A 17221-nucleotide genomic window follows, 5' to 3' on the forward strand; every position below is an offset into this window, starting at 1 on the left:
TTTTATACATATGTATATGTATTTTGGGGGGGAGGCCCTCAGATGGTAATCAGAGGCCACTCTCACAATACTCAAGCCAATCTTGATCCAATATGGTAATGCCCAGGCACATGGGCCACATGATATTCCTAGGAAATTCTGCAGTGCTGGTGATAAAGTTGGGACCAATCAATGCATGCCAGATCTATGCTCCCATCCTCTGAGGTTTTCACAATAATGTGTTCATTTCTCTAGCAAATACAGTCAGAGTGGCCCTGTGCAGGTATCAAGGATGAAACTTGAGGCTTCTGCAGGCAAAGCATACACCCAAGCCCTTGCAGATGGACTCTAATTACAATATTAGTAGCTGAAGCTGTCCAGTAAAGTCCTCTAACAAACCTGTGCTCTTTGTAAAGCAAACAGGCATAGAACTGCTCTTCCCAGCTTGTTCCCCTAGGAAAGATAAGTAGCCCACATTTCCCCAACTCAGCTTTTCTCTGGCCAACCCTGGCACTACCAGCCACTGGGTAATGAAACTACAGAGAAGTCCTATCCCAGGGCTGTTGCACTTGCTCCCACACATAAAGTCTTCTTGATCCATTTCCAGTAACATGCCTGTGTTAGAATGTGACAAGATGTAGTTGAGAAACATACAAAGTGCAAAATATCATAGCTAAGAATAAAACTGTTAGGTGTAAGTATAGGATAAAAATAAATAATAAAACTTTAGATAAACCTGTTTCTCCTAAAAAACAATAATGCATTCTAGAATTATTTCTTAGTTCAAGGCAGAAGAATCACTGTAAAAATGCTTCACCCTGGGGGTGAAACAATAGTACAGTGTTTGCTTTCATGTGACAGACCTGAATTCCATCCTGGCATTCCATATAGTCCCCAAAGCCTGCCAGAGTGATCCCTGAATTCAGAGCCAGGAATGAGCACTGTTGCACTGCCAGCCTACCCCTACTCCTCCTTCCCCAAAGAAACACTATCCTGGAGTTGATTTCAGTAATAAAATATCACAGTTCGGGTTTGGAGAAAAAAGTTTTTGCACGTAAAAGTATTCAAATACACATCTCCAATTCAAAGTGAGCTTGGTAGGAGGCTCTGGAGAATTTCAGGCAGAACAGAGCTGAATTAGAGATCTGGCAGGAACAAGATACCCCTCACCCAATTGTGGCCCTGTTTTGTGGATGGTGATAGGTACTTTAATCACTTGCCTGTACGCTTCGGAAAGATTTGTCATAGATAATTTAAATAAGTAGTTTAAACATTAAGGTGGGAGGGAGCCACAACTGGTGGTGCTCAGGTACTATCCCTGGCTCTGTGTTTAGGCGTTCATATATTGATGCTGAGAACTGGGGTAGGTGGAATGTGTGCCTTCTCTTAAAAGTCATCACAAATGGTCTTTCCCAGCCAAGACCAGCCAGCAAGATATGCTACATACAGGAATAATGGAGAGGACAAGGAGACAGCTCAAAGGACTGAAGCACATGCCCTGCACATGCATGGTGCCAAGTTCAATTCCTGGCAACACAAGGCCTCCAAGCATCACCAGATACAGCCCTCAAGTTCCCTGGTGGCCCCCAGCACCACTGAATCTGGCATCATGTGCCAGGCTCAAATACAGAATCATCTAGGCTGCAAAAATTGGGCCAAGACATTTGGGATAGACTCCCAGTGCTGGGACGCCTCTGTCACTTAAAAAAAAAAAAAAAAAAAAAAAAAAAAAAAAGAAGGGGCTGGCGAGGTGGCGCTAGAGATAAGGTGTCTACCTTGCAAGCGCTAGCCAAGGAAGGACCCCGGTTTAATCCCCTGGCGTCCCATATGGTTCCCCCAAGCGATTTCTGAGCGTTTAGCCAGGAGTAACCCCTGAGCATCAAACAGGTGTGGCCCCCCCTCCAAAAAAAAAGAAGTGATTCCCAAGTGCAGAGATACAGTAAATCCTGAGCACCTTCAGGTCTGGACCCCAAAACAAGCAAAATATCACCCCCCCAAAAAAGAAAGAAAAGAAAAAAGAATATCAAACAAATATGAAGATAAATAGCTTTTATTTTTCATTTGGTTTTTGGGGGGCCACACTGGTAATACTCCTGGCTTGTTCCACTCCTGGAGATTTTGGGGATCAAAACTGCCTGATACAGAGTTGTGCTTTATCCCTCTGAGCTATCGCTATGGTTCCAACAAATCTGACTTTTAATACCCACATGGAAAAAATAAAATGTGGGACCTGAGTAACAATACAGCAGGTAGGGCACTTGTCATGCAAAAGGCTGGTCCAGGTTCTATCCCCAGCATCCCGAGAGGGAGGGAGGGAGGGAGGGAGGGAGGGAGGGAGGGAGGGAGAGAGAGAGAGAGAGAGAGAGAGAGAGAGAGAGAGAGAGAGAGAGACAGAGAGACAGAGACAGAGAGAAAGAGAGAGAGAGACAAAGGGACAGAGAGCACACAAATGTAACTGTCCTCTTAAACATGCTACATAGTCAATGCTATACCAAGTTCTGCTTCAGAAAACAAATACCTCCTGACTTTCCTGACACCCACATCATTGGGAAGGACCCCTGCTCACCTCATGTCTCCTCGAGTCCACTTAAATATTGACAGAAAGAACGGAATGCTAGGAACAAGCATCCTCCAGCCTAGAGTCGCCATCAGTGTCTCAGTCCCTCTGTGCCTGCATCTCACATTCCAGAGTCCTAAAATAGCTGCTGCAGCTATTCTCGGACATGCACTACTTGGCTCTTGGCTTCATTAACGTGCCCTAGTTTGGAGGAAACGCTGCCAATCTTTTCTCTGAGTCTACTCAGCCACAGAAAATGGACTTAAAGTACTTCTTGAGCCTTTCTGTGTCTTTTCTGTCCATGCAAGTCAAGAAAGGGAGGTGGTACTTTTAAGCTGCTGGGGCTCTCTCGGAGATGCTACTTTCAGAACCAATATGCTCCGTCAAGAGGTTTAGGATGGTACCTGTTTCATCCTGGCAGCAGCCCTGTTAGAGAACAACACGGACCTCTCCTTCTGGAAGCAGGATGGGCAGGTCTGAAGAGCCTGAGAGTAAGAATTCTCAGCTTCTATATAATCTGAGGAAGAAGGTAAAAGATGAGAGATCCTGTACTTGTTTGCTTTTGGGGGGCCACACCCAGAAGTGCCAGGGGCTACTCCTCACTTAGTTCTCAGGGGATCATGTGGTGACAGGGTCTGCTTTTAACCTCCCCCACATGTAGAATGTGTGTCCAGTCTGTTGAGCTCTCTCCATCCAAAAGGCCTCATGTTTTTATTCCAAATAATGCATGCACTCCACAGAACCTCAGTGTATATGCATATTCCATTCACAGGACGAAGATTTCTTTCTTTTTTTTTGGGGGGGGGTCACACCCGGCAGTGCTCAGGGATTACTTCTGGCTCTGTGCTCAGAAATCACCCCGGCAGGCACGGGGGACCATATGGGATTCCGGGATTCGAACCACCATCCTTCCGGATGTAAGGCAAACGTCCTACCTCCAGGCTATCTCCCCGGCCCCCTTTAAGGTTTTCTTTCTTTTTTTTGGGGGGGGGAGTGGTGGTCAGGATGAAGATTTCAAGTAAACCCTACTAGTTGGCCAATTCATATGAACTATCAATTTTGTAGAGTTTCGAACTGAAAGATGGGGGCCAGATATAGTACAGTGGGGCAGGTGAGGGCTTGCTTTACATGCAGCCAACCCAGGCACCCCATATGGACCCCAGAGCATGACCAGTATTCCTGAGTGCAGAGTCAGGAGTAACCCCTGGACATCACTGGGTGTGACTTAACTGATATTCCCACCTCTACCCCCCAAAAAAAGAACTGCATAGATAAGATATTCAAGTTTGGGTTTTTTTTGTTTTTTGGTCTTTGGTATTTTTGGGGGCTATACCTGGCAGTGCTCAGGGGTTATTCCTGGCTCTATGCTCAGAAATTGCTCCTGGCTGGTTCGGGGGACCATATGGGATGCTGGGAATAGAACCTGGGTCCGTCTGGTTCGGCAACGTGCAAGGCAAACGCTCTACCACTGTGCTATTGTGCTGGCCCCTGATATTCAAGTTTGTAACTCAAATCCTGAAATAAGGAATCTATCGATCTATATCTATATCTATGTATCTGGGTCACAAAAAAAGTACAGTGGGTAGGGTACTGGCCTTATACATAGTTGACCAGGGCTCAATCTTTGGCACAGCATGTGGTCCCCTAGAATACTGCAAGGAGTGATCAGTAAGCACAGACCCAAATTGAAGACTGACAGGTGTCATCACCTCTCGTCACCCCCCAAAAACAAACAAATCCTACCTAGAGGCCAGAGTAATAGTATAGCAGGCAGGATTCATGCCTTGCACATGACTTGCCGTCAACCTGGATGCAATCCTCAGTACCCCCAGACAATGGCCCTAGTCTGCCAGTGATCCTTGGGCCTAGAATAGGATTAAGTCCTGAGCACAGCAGGTATGGCCCAAAAACCAAAACCAGCTAACAAAAAAAGTCCCCCCCCCACACACAAAATCAACCAAATAAACCCCAAAACAAAAAACAAAAACGCTACTTAAAGCAATAATGTCAAAATCAAAAGTTGCCTAAGAATCTTAAATGAAAATAGTGGGTCAAGGAGCAAACTCACAGGACTGGACACTTGCTTTTTATTCGGAGACCATGGTGGACTCCTCAGACCTAACCTGACATTGTTAGAACTCTTGATTTCTAAAGTATATACACACAGAGAAAGCCACGTCGATCAAACAGCTGTTCCACCTATCAGCAAGACCTAACTTTCTCCTAAGCAAAGATGGAGATCACCTGTACTTCCTGCAGCCAGAGAAACCAGTATACTGAGGGGCAATGCCCAGGACAAGGCTTTTATCAGAGCAAGTGAGGAATGGGACTTGTACGTGCAGCAGCGCCAGCAGCCACCTGACGTGGTAGCTGGAGTTTTTTCTCCCACTACCTGCATTTAGAGATTGTGAGTAACAGAACAGAAAAAGCATGCCCTGTTTATGATGCTTAGTTCCACTGCATTTGTTCCCAAACATTCTATTTGTTCCTTCACAGACTTAAAAACAGTCAAGGGCCTGGAGTGATAACACAGTGGTAGGGCGTTTGCCTTGCACACTGCTGACCAGGGATGGGCCCAGGTTTGACTCCTGGCAATCACATATGGTCCACCAAGCCTGCCAGGAGCAATTTCGGAGTGCAGACCTAGGAGTAACCCGAGTGCACTGGGTTTGGCTCCAAAACATACAAACAAAACAGACAGTGAAGATGACCAGGCAGCACTGCTAAAGGGGGGGGGGGGGGGGAATGTCCTTACCTGCTTTCCTGAACTGCTCGTTTCCTTCCTCCTTTAGACGAGTGCTCTCTTCTCTTCTTTTCTGAACAGATCAGAGAATCTTATCAATTATTCAACCATTATAACAAGGGAGCAAAAAGATCCACCTAACACCCAAACACTCGAGATGGTTTTCCCCAGCTGACCAGGAGTGACCCCTGAGCACAGAACTAGGAGTAAGCCCTATGCACTGCTGAGTATGGCCCCAAAACAAAACCTCCAAAATGTTAGTTATTGATATGTGATGGCAATGAGCTTCAAGCATGCTCAGTACTGAACTTAGCACTTTTGTTTTTTGCTTTTGTTTTCGGTCCACACCCATTGGCGCTCAGGAGTTACTCCTGGCTATGCGTCCAGAAATAGGCCCTGGCTTGGGGGACCATATGGGACGCTGGGGGATCAAACCGGTCTGTCCTAGGTTAGCGTAGGCAAGGCAAATGCCTGACCACCGGGGCCAGTGTTCCAGCCCCTGAGCTCAGCACCTTTATCTGTGGTACTTATGCAAGTGCTCATCAAGGGTCGAATCCCTCTCAGATGCTCACATACAACTGGCTGCAGTGTGGCTGAAGATCATATTGGGGCCCCTGAACTGCACTCAATGCATATGGCAACACCATTTGAATTTGTAACCATATGCTTGCAAGGCAGTAGTTCTTAGCCACTGAGAAATTCCAGGTTGCCAACATAATTTTTGTTTGTTTGTTTGTTTTTGGGCCACACCCAGTGACGCTCAGGGGTTACTCCTGGCTATACGTTCAGAAATCGCTCCTGGCTCCTATCCTAGGCTGGCACATGCAAGGCAGATGCCTTTCCACTTGCGCCATGGCTCTGGCCCCAGCCAACGTAACTTTTGAGAACAGGGTCAGTTTAATTGAATCCCCAAACAGAGAGATTACTAAGGAATTAAGTCTCTTGATTTTCTAGTTAATCAACTGCACTCTTTTTGATGTGTTCAGGTGATGAGGGGCACATCCAGTGGTGCTGAGAGTTTATTCCTGGAGGCTCTTGGGGGAACATAAAACAGTGTCAGTGGTTGAACTAGGCTTGGCTGCGTGCAAGGCAAGCTCCTTACCCACTTACCCACTGTATTATCACTCCAGCCCCTCAACTGCATTCTTGGTATTTAAAACACAAACCAATCAGGGGCCGGGAAGGTGGCACTAGAGGTAAGGTGTCTGCCTTGCAAGCGCTAGCATAGGACGAACCGCAGTTCGATCCCCTGGCGTCCCATATGGTCCTCCCAAGCCAGGAGTGATTTCTGAGTGCCTAGCCAGGAGTAACCCTTGAGCATCAAATGGGTGTGGCCCAAAAAAACAAAAAAAAAAACCACAAACCAATCTACATAAAGTTCTTTTGCTTAAATTATTAGATAGGCAATATGGTCAAAATAGGTTTAAAGTTTATGGTATTAATTTAACAGCATTAAGCATTAATGTAATTAATTCAAAGGGTTGGACACTTTGCACATGGAGGCCTAAGTTTGATCCTCAGAACAGTCCCTGAAGCACCACTCAGAATGAACCCTTAGATCCATCAAGTGTGGCTCCAAAACCAAAATAAAAAGGAGTGATATAAAACAAAGCTTAGGATATCTATCTTTTGCATGTCATTTAATTTCTTTTACTTGACACAAATTAATTCAAATGGACACAAATGAATTAAAAGCTTGAAATTGGCTCCTTGTTACTGCTTTGGAGAAGTCATACATTGTTCTCAGCCTCATTTCTCCAACTAAAGATCAAGGTTTTAAAAGTTCTATGGGACCCCTGTGACAATGGGTACAAAACTCCCACTATGACAGCTGGCAAATGAGGGCTCAGAACAGTATGCTACTGTTCTGGAACACATCTAATGTGACATCTACTTAGCTACATATGTGGCTATGTCATGGAGACACACACAATACTGGGAGTGTGGCCTAGGGGACGAGCCTCTCTGCACTAAATGTTCGCAACACTGGAAGACCTGAGAACCCCAATCCATAAAGCTGTTTACTGGCCTCTGACACTGAAATGCTCAGGTGGCCTCTCACCACTTAGGTCAAAGGCAGAATGAACATTATCTTGCACATCAAAGACAGCACAGGCTTTGACCCAGAACATCTCAGCCATACAACTGGAGAAACAGTGGAAGCCTTCTCCCATCACTTCTGTTGTGTCAGACCTAACCTACGGCTTCATACATGCAAAGGTCTTCAGCTCTCTCTCTCTCTCTCTCTCTCTCTCTCTCTCTCTCTCTCTCTCTCTCTCTCTCTCTCTCACCTAACCTATGGCTTCATACATGCAAAGGTCTTCTGCTCTCTCTCTCTCTCCCCTCTCTCCCCCCACCCCCGCTCTCCTTTCTCTCTCTCCCTCCTCTCTTCTCCCCTCTCTTCTCCCCCCCCTCTCTCTCTTTCCCCCTCCCTCTTCCTCCCCCTCCCTCCCACTCTCCCTTCCTTCCTCCCTCTCCTGGCTCTACACTCAGAAATCGGTCCTGGCAGCTCGGGGGACCATACGGATACCGGGATTCGAACCACCGTCCTTCTGCATCTACTGCTTCTGCCTTACCACTGTGCTATCTCTCCAGCCCCATATTCCTGTCCCTTTATTTGTCTTTTGGTTTTGGTGATGCTCAGGGATTACTTCTGGCCGTGCCCTTAGAAATCACTCTTATTAGTACTTGGGGAGACTATATGGGATGACAGGGAGCAAACCTGGGTTGACAGTGTGCAAAGCAAGCACCTTACCCACTGTACTACTTCTCTATTCCCCCCCCCCCTTTTAAAGAGGGGATTCTCTTAGCTCTGTTTGGGGTCCCTTCCAGTGTTGCTCAATAAATGGACCAAGTGGTGCTGGTACCAGGGCACCTGCATGCTCAGCATACATAAAGCCACTGAGCTATCAGATACCTAGTACTGCTAATTTTGAATATATAATAGGGGGAATGTTGATGTAATAGCAGTTGGACTTGGACATGACTCTTGGATACCACCCTGTAATAACAGCTGGATCTGGACACACCCCTTGTCACACTGGGTATAAAAAGAAAAACCTAGACAGTTGGAGGGAGTCCCAGGGTAGTGATCATAGCAGCACCAGTCAGTCCATGGAGGGCCAGAGATAAAGCATCAGTGAGGGGCCCGGAGAGATAGCACAGCGGTGTTTGCCTTGCAAGCAGCCGATCCAGGACCAAAGGTGGTTGGTTCGAATCCCGGTGTTCCATATGGTCCCCCGTGCCTGCCAGGAGCTATTTCAGAGCAGACAGCCAGGAGTAACCCCTGAGCAATGCCGGGTGTGGCCCAAAAACCAAAAACCAAAAAAAAAAAAGCATCAGTGAGATGCTGCCTGCTCTGTACCTACCCTTCATATTCTATTTTCTCTCAAACTGGGTCTACAGACCTCTCCTGGCCCCCTCTGGCTGGTGAATTTCTATCGATCTCTATCAGAAAGTGCCCTCCCCCAAGCTCAGACTCCAGACAGGAATAAAAGGACACTTGTTTTAACAAAAAATGGGTCAGAGAGATAGCACAGCGGTAAGGTGTTAGCCTTGCAAGTAGCTGATTCAGGACGGGTGGTGGTTCGAATTCCGGGATCCCATATGGTTCCCCGTGCCTGCCAGGAACGATTTCTGAGCACAGAGCCAGGAGTAACACCTGAGCACCACTGGGTGTGACCCAAAACAAACAAACAAATAAACAAAATAATGTTCATTATCATTTTGGGGCCAGAGATAGTATGGAGGTAGGGCGTTTGGTTCGAATCCTGGCATCCCATATGGTCCCCTGAGCCTGCCAGGAGTGATTTCTGAGCAAAGAGCCTCAGCGCTGCTGGCTGTGACTCAAAAACCAACACACACACACACACACACACACACACACACACACACACACCACTTGTTTTCTACCTCTCTCTCTCTCTCTCTCTCTCTCTCTCTCTCTCTCTCTCTCTCTCTCTCTCTCTCACACACACACACACACACACATACACACCACTTTTTTTCTACCTTTCTCTCTTCTCTCTCCCTCCCAGAGCCTACTAATTGGTGTCCCTAGTGGGCTCCTTCCACCCCCCAAACCCCCCATGAGCTGGGGTCTGCAAGCCTTGCAGCAACCAGTCCTTGCAGCCTGGCAGCCTTGCAGATAACTGCAGTGACCTGCAGAAAACTGTGGTATTCTGCAGAAGATGGTCAGGGAGAGAACTCAACATGTCAGAAGTCTTCTTCCACAAGGAGGTCCCATATTTAATACCAGGACCACAGGGTTCATGCAGCGCTGCACTGCATGTGCGCACTTCACAAGAACTTGATCTAGTCTGGAATTCATCTGTGTTCATCAAATATTGCTGGTAACCTAACAGTAGAGAATAGTTCAGAGAAGAGAATGTGGCTTGGGCCAACTTAAGTGATGAAGAATGACAGTTCCTAAAAGATGATGTTAGCTTTGATGAGTTGCTCATGTCTAAAGAATCTTTCATGGGCCGACGGCTCAGAGGACTAGAGGATATGAACCAGGGGCCGAAGCCCTGTGATCTCTTTTGTGTTTTAAAATCTTGGCTTCTGTGCTGGAATCTCACTGAGTGGCAGTAACCATGGCCCCCACCTCAGTCTGTCTGGCTCTGGCAAGGAGTGTTAGTTATTTGACTCTTGGAGTCCAGTCCTGGCCGAACTTTCCCACTTCTGACATTTGCTTTCTTCTTAGGAGTACTCTGATTCCTTTCTGCGTTTAAAACTCTTGTTGACTCTATAAGCCTCCCAGTATCTCCCCCAGTAAATCTGCTTTTTTTTTTTTTTTTTTTTTTTTTTTTTTTGGTTTTTGTGCCACACCTGGCATTGCTCAGGGGTTACTCCTGGCTGGCTGCTCAGAAATAGCTCCTGGCAGGCACGGGGGAACCATATGGGACACCAGGATTCGAACCAACCAACCACCTTTGGTCCTGGATCGGTTGCTTGCAAGGCAAACGCCGCTGTGCTATCTCTCTGGGCCCAAATTTGCTCTTTTAAAATAGTTTACTTTGTGGGGGGTGAGGGGGGAGAGGGAGAGAGAGGGGGGGGGGGGAGAGAAAAGAGAGAGAGAGGGGAGAGAGGGGAAGAGAGAAAGAGAGAGAGAGAGGGAGGGGGAGAGAGAGAGGAGAGGAGAGAGAGAGAGAGAGAGAGAGAAAGAGAGAGAGAGAGAGAGAGAGAGAGAGAGAGAGAGAGAGAGAGAGAGAGAGAGAGAGAGAGAGAGAGAGAGAGAGAGAGAGAGAGAGAGAGAGAGAGAGAGAGAACATTTGGTAACATACTTGCCTTGCATTTGTTTGGCTCACCTGGATTTGATCCCTGGCACCACATATGGACCCCAGAGCAAAGAACCTAGAGTTCACCCTCAAGCACAGTGGATATGGCTCCAAAACAAAGAGTTTGCCTAATAAAATAATCTTTTAGCTTGTATCCAAAATCTGAGCAGTACCGGGGCTGGAGAGATATAGCACAGTGGTAGGGGGTTTGCCTTGCATGCAGCCAACCCAGGACAGACGGTAGTTTGAATCTTGGCACCCCACATGGTCCTCTGAGCCAGCCAGGAGTGATTTCTGAACATAGAGCTAGGAGTGACCCCAAACAAAACAAAACAAAACAAAAAAACAAAATCTGAGCAATACCTTAAAACAGCACTTCTGGGCCCGGAGAGATAGCACAGCTGCGTTTGCCTCGCAAGCAGCCAATCCAGGACCAAAGGTGGCTGGTTCAAATCCCGGTGTCCCATATGGTCCCCTGTGCCTGCCAGGAGCTATTTCTGAGCAGACAGCCAGGAATAACCCCTGAGCACACCGCCGGGTGTGGCCCAAAAACCAAAACAAAAAAAAACCAAACCAAAACAAAACAAAAACAGCATTTCCCAGAGAAGAGATATCATCTCCCCTGCAGGAAAATCAGAGCCTGGTAGAACCTTGATGCAGTTAGAAACTTTTTGGCTTTGTTTGTTTGTTTTGTTTTTGTTTTTTGGGTCACACCCGGTGGCGCTCAGGAGTTACTTCTGGCTCTGTGCTCAGAAGTCGCTCCTGGCAGGCTCAGGGGAGAACCTGGGTCCGCATGCAAGGCAAATGCCTTACCGCTGGGCTATCGCTCCAGCCCCAACTTTGTTAGTGTTAAGAAGTAGATTGCCTAATTCTCAGAGACAAAACAGAGGAGAGCTGGAAGGTCCAGCTCACAACATAAAGCTCACCACAAAGAGTGATGAGTGCTGTCAGAGAAATAACTACATTGCGAACTATCCTAACAATGTGAATGAATGAGGGAAGTAGAAAGCCTGTCTCGAGTACAGGCGGGGGTGGGGTGGGGAGCAGGGAGATTTGGGACACTGGTGATGGGGGGTGTTCTTTACATGACTGAAATCATACAACTACAATCATATTTGTAATCACGATGTTTAAATAAAGATATATATATAAAATAATAATAAAAGAAGTCACTTCCAAAAATATAAGTAGATTGCCAAAAATTAAAAATTAAAAAAAAAAATAGGGCCCGGAGAGATAGCACAGCGGCGTTTGCCTTGCAAGCAGCCGATCCAGGACCAAAGGTGGTTGGTTCGAATCCCGGTGTCCCATAGGGTCCCCCGTGCCTGCCAGGAGCTCTTTCTGAGCAGACAGCCAGGAGGAACCCCTGAGCACTGCCGGGTGTGGCCCAAAAACCAAAAAAAAGATTGCCGGTGAGCACCAAACGTGCCTTTTTTTCCCCCTGAAAAGATAGCAGATCACGTATGTGCAACTCTGCTCTGAAGTCTAATTAGAGTTTCTCAATTGAGAACTTCTTAGTCTCATAGCATATTTCCAAGCTTTCTCCAGAGATGTTATTACTTTGGTTTCTACTCTTGACTACTTCTCTTCTGTGTGAAGCACTCTGCTAACTGTTTCCTCTCATTGAAGTTTTTATTTAGTTAGAAGCTTCAAGAATGAAACTTGAAAATTTAGGCAATTAGTCATTTTTTGGTGGGGGATGCAGAGGAGCATTAGCTGTTCTTGGGTGCTGGAGAGAGAGAGTGCAGGACAGGTCTTAAGGCAGTTGTATAGCACAAGACCAAAGACCAATCTCAGTTTGATCTCAACCTCTATCAGAAAGTGATCCCTGGGGCCACAGTGGTGGTGGTGACCGGTAAGGAGTCTGTCTGCCTAGGACTGATATCCCCTGGCATCCCATATAGTACCTCCAAGCCAGGAACAATTTCTGAGCGCATAGCCAGGAGGTTCAAAAACAATAAAAATTTCAATTGTTCTTTAGCTGGGATGTAGCTCAGAGTTTGAGCTAATGTTTGGCATGTATAAGGACCCGAGCTTGGTCCCTGTTATGGCCTAAGAGAAGAAAAACAAGTCTTTGGAAAACTTCCAAAGTTAAGATATCAATAGCAAAACCTAAATCAAGATATATCCAGAAGAAATAATTGCTAAGGGCCAGACTGAGCAGCCAGCAAAGTTCAGTTTTTGTTTATAGCTAAAAAGTTTGAAAAGATAAAGGGTTCCAAAACATACTTCTGAGGCCTATTTGTTTCACATCTGGTAAAATCAGCTCAGTGGCCTATTTGCAGTAAACAATGGCAGAGTGGCTGCTTCCACAGGTTGTGGAAATGAGGATTAATGCAATTATCAATATCATGCTGAACATCTCCTTGGAAACAGCTATAAATAGTATTCTGAGGAGAAAACAGCGCCATTTCCCAGCTGTGCCAAGAGAGCAACTTGATCCCAGCACAAACTCGGCAGCTCCATCCTTGCTCCAAGATGGTGCCCATATCCTGTGATCTCCTGACACTCGCTGCAGTGTGTGCAGGTGCCAACCCTCCTAGGTTTGCTCGAAGGGGCTCAGGGACCCTCTTGTATCTCCACAATGGCAAGAGAGGTCAGGCAGGGGAACATGGGCTCTGCAGCTACAGCACAGGAATCTGAGCCATTTTAGAGGCTCCGAACAGAGTACTCCACTCATCACTGATACGCAGAGGAAAGGGACACTGTCCTTTCTGCTCATGATCACAAGCCATCAGGAGCAGCCCAGAGCACTACTGGCTGCATTGCTGCTGGAGAGCAAGTGTGAGCATAAACAAAAATTGTGGGAGCACCATACCCTGTGTGACACCTCAGCCCTAACACAAGAAGGGCAGTGTGGGGAGACCAGAAACCATAGGAGACATGTAAGAAAATATGGGTGACAACATCTTAGACCCCAACATTGGACATGTATTGAAAACAACTCCAATGACGAAACAAATAAAAGCAAAAAATAAACAGATGAGACTATTATCAAGTCAAATGACTCTGAATATACCCAAAGAATTATAGAACCAAAATGGCAATCTATAAACAGGGAAAGATGTTTGGAGATGAGATGTCTGATACTTCGTCTGACAAGTATCAAAAAATACTTTATAAAGCTCAACAACCCAGGGGCCAAAGAGATAGCACCGTGGTAGGGTGTTTGCCTTGCACGCAGCAGACCCAGGACAGACCTGGGTTTGATTCCCGGCATTCCATACGGTCCCCTGAGCCTGCCAGGAGTGGTTTCTGAGCACAGAGCCAGGAGTAACCCCTAAGTGCCCAAAAACAATAATCACAACAACAAAAACAACAAAAAAAAAAAACACAATCCCTCAACAACCCAATGGGGATTTTTAAAAATAGGTAGAAGAGAGGCCGGAGAGATAGCACAGCGGCATTTGCCTTGCAAGCAGCCGATCCAGGACCAAAAGTGGTTGGTTCGAATCCCGGTGTCCCATATGGTCCCCCGTGCCTGCCAGGAGCTATTTCTGAGCAGACAGCTAGGAGTAACCCCTGAACACCGCCGGGTGTGACCCAAAAAAACAAACAACAACAACAAAAAAAAATAGGTAGAAGAACCTAGAAGACAACTTCTCTAAAGAAAATATACACATAACTCAAAGACATGAAAAAAATGCTACAGATCATGTATCAGTAGGGAACTGCAAATCAAGCCAGAGATAACACCTCATCCCCAAGAGAATGTACTACCATCATTTCAGATATATGTGTGTATATATATATATATATATACATACATATACATATATATATATATACATATACATATATATATATATATATCCCCAAGAGAATGTACTACCATCATTTCAGATATATGTATATATATATTTTTTTTTGGGGGGGGGGGTTTTGGGCCACACCCGGTAACGCTCAGGGGTTACTCCTGGCTATGTGCTCAGAAGTCGCTCCTGGCTTGGGGGACCATATGGGACGCCGGGGGATCGAACCGTGGTCCGTCCAAGGCTAGTGCAGGCAAGGCAGGCACCTTACCTCTAGCGCCACCACCCGGCCCCCAGATATATATTTTTAAAATTTTTGGGCCACGGGGCCGGGTAGGTGGCGCTGGAGGTAAGGTGTCTGCCTTGCAAGCGCTAGCCAAGGAAGGACCGTGGTTCGATCCCCCGGCGTCCCATATGGTCCCCCCCAAGCCAGGGGCGATTTCTGAGCACATAGCCAGGAGTAACCCCTGAGCGTCAACCGGGGGTGGCCCAAAAACCAAAAAAAAAAAAAAAAATTTTGGGGCCACACCCGGTGACGCTCAGGGGTTACTCCTAGCTATGCAAAAATCGCTCTGGCTTGGGGGACCATATGGGACGCAGGGGGATCGAATCGAGGCCTGTCTTAGGTTAGCGCATGCAAGTAAGAGCCCTACTGCTTGTGCCACCGCTTCGTTCCCATTTCAGATATTAAAAAAGAGCTGTAAGGAAAAGAAACTCGGGCATTGGGGACTGGAGTGATAGTACAGGGGATAAAGTACTTGCCTTACACACCACTGACCTGGGTTTGATTTCCAGTATCCCACATGGTCCCCTGAGCATAGACAGAAGTGATTCCTCAGCAAAGAGCTAGGAGTTACCCCTGAGTACAATCCCCCAAAACAAACAAAATAAACTCAGACTGTAAGTAGGAATAGAGTCAGCCTCTATAGAAATAAGTATGAGTTCTGGGGCCAGAGCGATAGCACAGCAGATGGCCAACCCAGGTTCGATATCCGGCGTCCCATATGGTCCCCTGGGCTCAACAAAGTGATTCCTAAGTGCAGAGCCAGGAGTAACCCCTGAGCAACGCCAGGTATGATCCAAAATAAAAAAATAATAAAAGTATGATATTATTTAAAACACTAAGGATAGAGGGCTAAAGACAGAATAATAAGAACATAGGGTGAAGGCTTGCATGTTATAAGGGCCCCAGGCTTTTTGTTTTGGGGCTACATCTGGCAGTGCTCAGGACTTACTTCTGGTGTTTGGGGGCCCATATAGATGTCGGGAACCCAGGATGGCAGGTGCAAGGCAAGTGTCCTCCCTACTGTTCCATCTCTCTCTAAGGTCCTCATTTCTAACCTTTATGCAGAGGTACTGCATAAACTCTAAGCACTGGCACATGAGGCTCTGGTGGCCCACTCAGCACTGAAGACCTGAGCACTAGACCATCAAACCAGTACTGCAGGGCCGAAAAATGCTGGGAATGGCACTTCCCAGCCTTAAGAGCACTGCTGGGAAGCCCTTATGAAAGTAAGTATCCACACTTAACTACAGAATTTCAGAATTGACAATATTCAACAAGTAATAGAAAAGCAACTATTAAATTACCATATTCTACTATCTGTAAATGACAGAATTGGGGTCATAGCAATATTACAGAGTACAGATGGTAAGGCACATGCCTTGAAAATAGTCAACCTGGGCCCAGAGAGATAGATAGCACAGCGGCGTTTGCCTTGCAAGCAGCCGTTCCAGGACCAAAGGTGGTTGGTTCGAATCCCGGTGTCCCATATGGTCCCCCGTGCCTGCCAGGAGCTATTTCTGAGCAGACAGCCAGGAGTGACCCCTGAGAAATGCCGGGTGTGGCCCAAAAAACCAAAAACCAAAAAAAAAAAAAAGAAAAGAAAATAGTCAACCTGGGTTGATCTCTGGATTCTCATATGTTCCCCTGAGCACGACTAGGAGTGATCTCTTGTGTGTAGAGCTAGGAGTAACCCCTGAGCATCACCAGGTATGGCTCCCAAACAAAACGAACAACAACAACAAAAAAAAAAACAAAACAAAACAAATCAAGAAACCCAGAAATTGACAGAACTAGAAATAAACATGGACAAATACATACAAAACAACCTAGAGTATAGCAGCTGTAAAATATGAATGGGTGTTTGCCTTGCACACAGAAGGACTGTGGTTCAAATGCTGGCATCCCATACAGTCCCCTGTGGGGCTGGAGAGATAGCATGGAGGTGGGACATTTGTCTCGCATGCAGAAGGACGGTGGCTCGAATCCCGGCATCCCATATCGTCCCCCGAGCCTGCCAGGAGCGATTTCTGAGCATAGAGCCAGGAGTAACACCTGAGCGCTGCCGGTTGTGACCCAAAAACCAATATATATATATATATATATATAAATTTTTTTTTCATTATTACCTTTTCACCAACCACCCCCAAAATGCAACACAGGCAAGAGTTGCAAGAAACAACTCAGACCCATCATGAACTTGATTTTTATTTATTTATTTTTATTATTTGTTTGCTTGTTTGGGGACCACACCCAGCACTACTGAAGGAAGCATAAAGGATACCAGGGACTGAACCTGGGTTGCTGTGTGCAAGGAAAGAGCCCTGACCACTGCACTCTCTCTCTGGCTACTGAACTTGATTTCTGGCCATACAAACAGAAACCTTTTTTATTGTTGACAATTTTTTTCATGTCCAACCACCTCAGATTAATAACAAACCAATTTAAGATGCTTATGTTACATGCATCTGACCCCAGCACTATCAGGAGTGACTCCTAAACTCAGAGCAAGGAGTAACCCAACATTGCTCCTGGATATGGCACCAACCCATTCCCCACAAAAAAGACTTGCTCTATGGGGCCTGAGCAGTGGCTCAAGTGGTAGGGCATCTGCTTGCCCTTGATAGC

At 46.4% G+C, this 17221-nt stretch overlaps 1 protein-coding gene across 1 annotated transcript in view; it reads right to left on the reverse strand.

Annotated features, from left to right (window-relative positions):
- The window catches only part of TTC1 (tetratricopeptide repeat domain 1), a 32906-nt gene that overhangs the window by 6285 nt on the left and 9400 nt on the right, over positions 1–17221 (reverse strand). Inside the window, exons 3-4 of the mRNA XM_049776086.1 lie at positions 5292–5352; positions 2941–3053 (exon numbers count right to left, since the gene is read on the reverse strand). Coding sequence (XP_049632043.1) covers positions 2941–3053; positions 5292–5352 — 174 coding nt within the window. The remainder of the gene's footprint in view (positions 1–2940; positions 3054–5291; positions 5353–17221) is intronic.

The sequence above is a fragment of the Suncus etruscus genome, chromosome 6 (assembly GCF_024139225.1).
Source record: "Suncus etruscus isolate mSunEtr1 chromosome 6, mSunEtr1.pri.cur, whole genome shotgun sequence".
Classification (NCBI taxonomy): Eukaryota; Metazoa; Chordata; class Mammalia; order Eulipotyphla; family Soricidae; genus Suncus; species Suncus etruscus.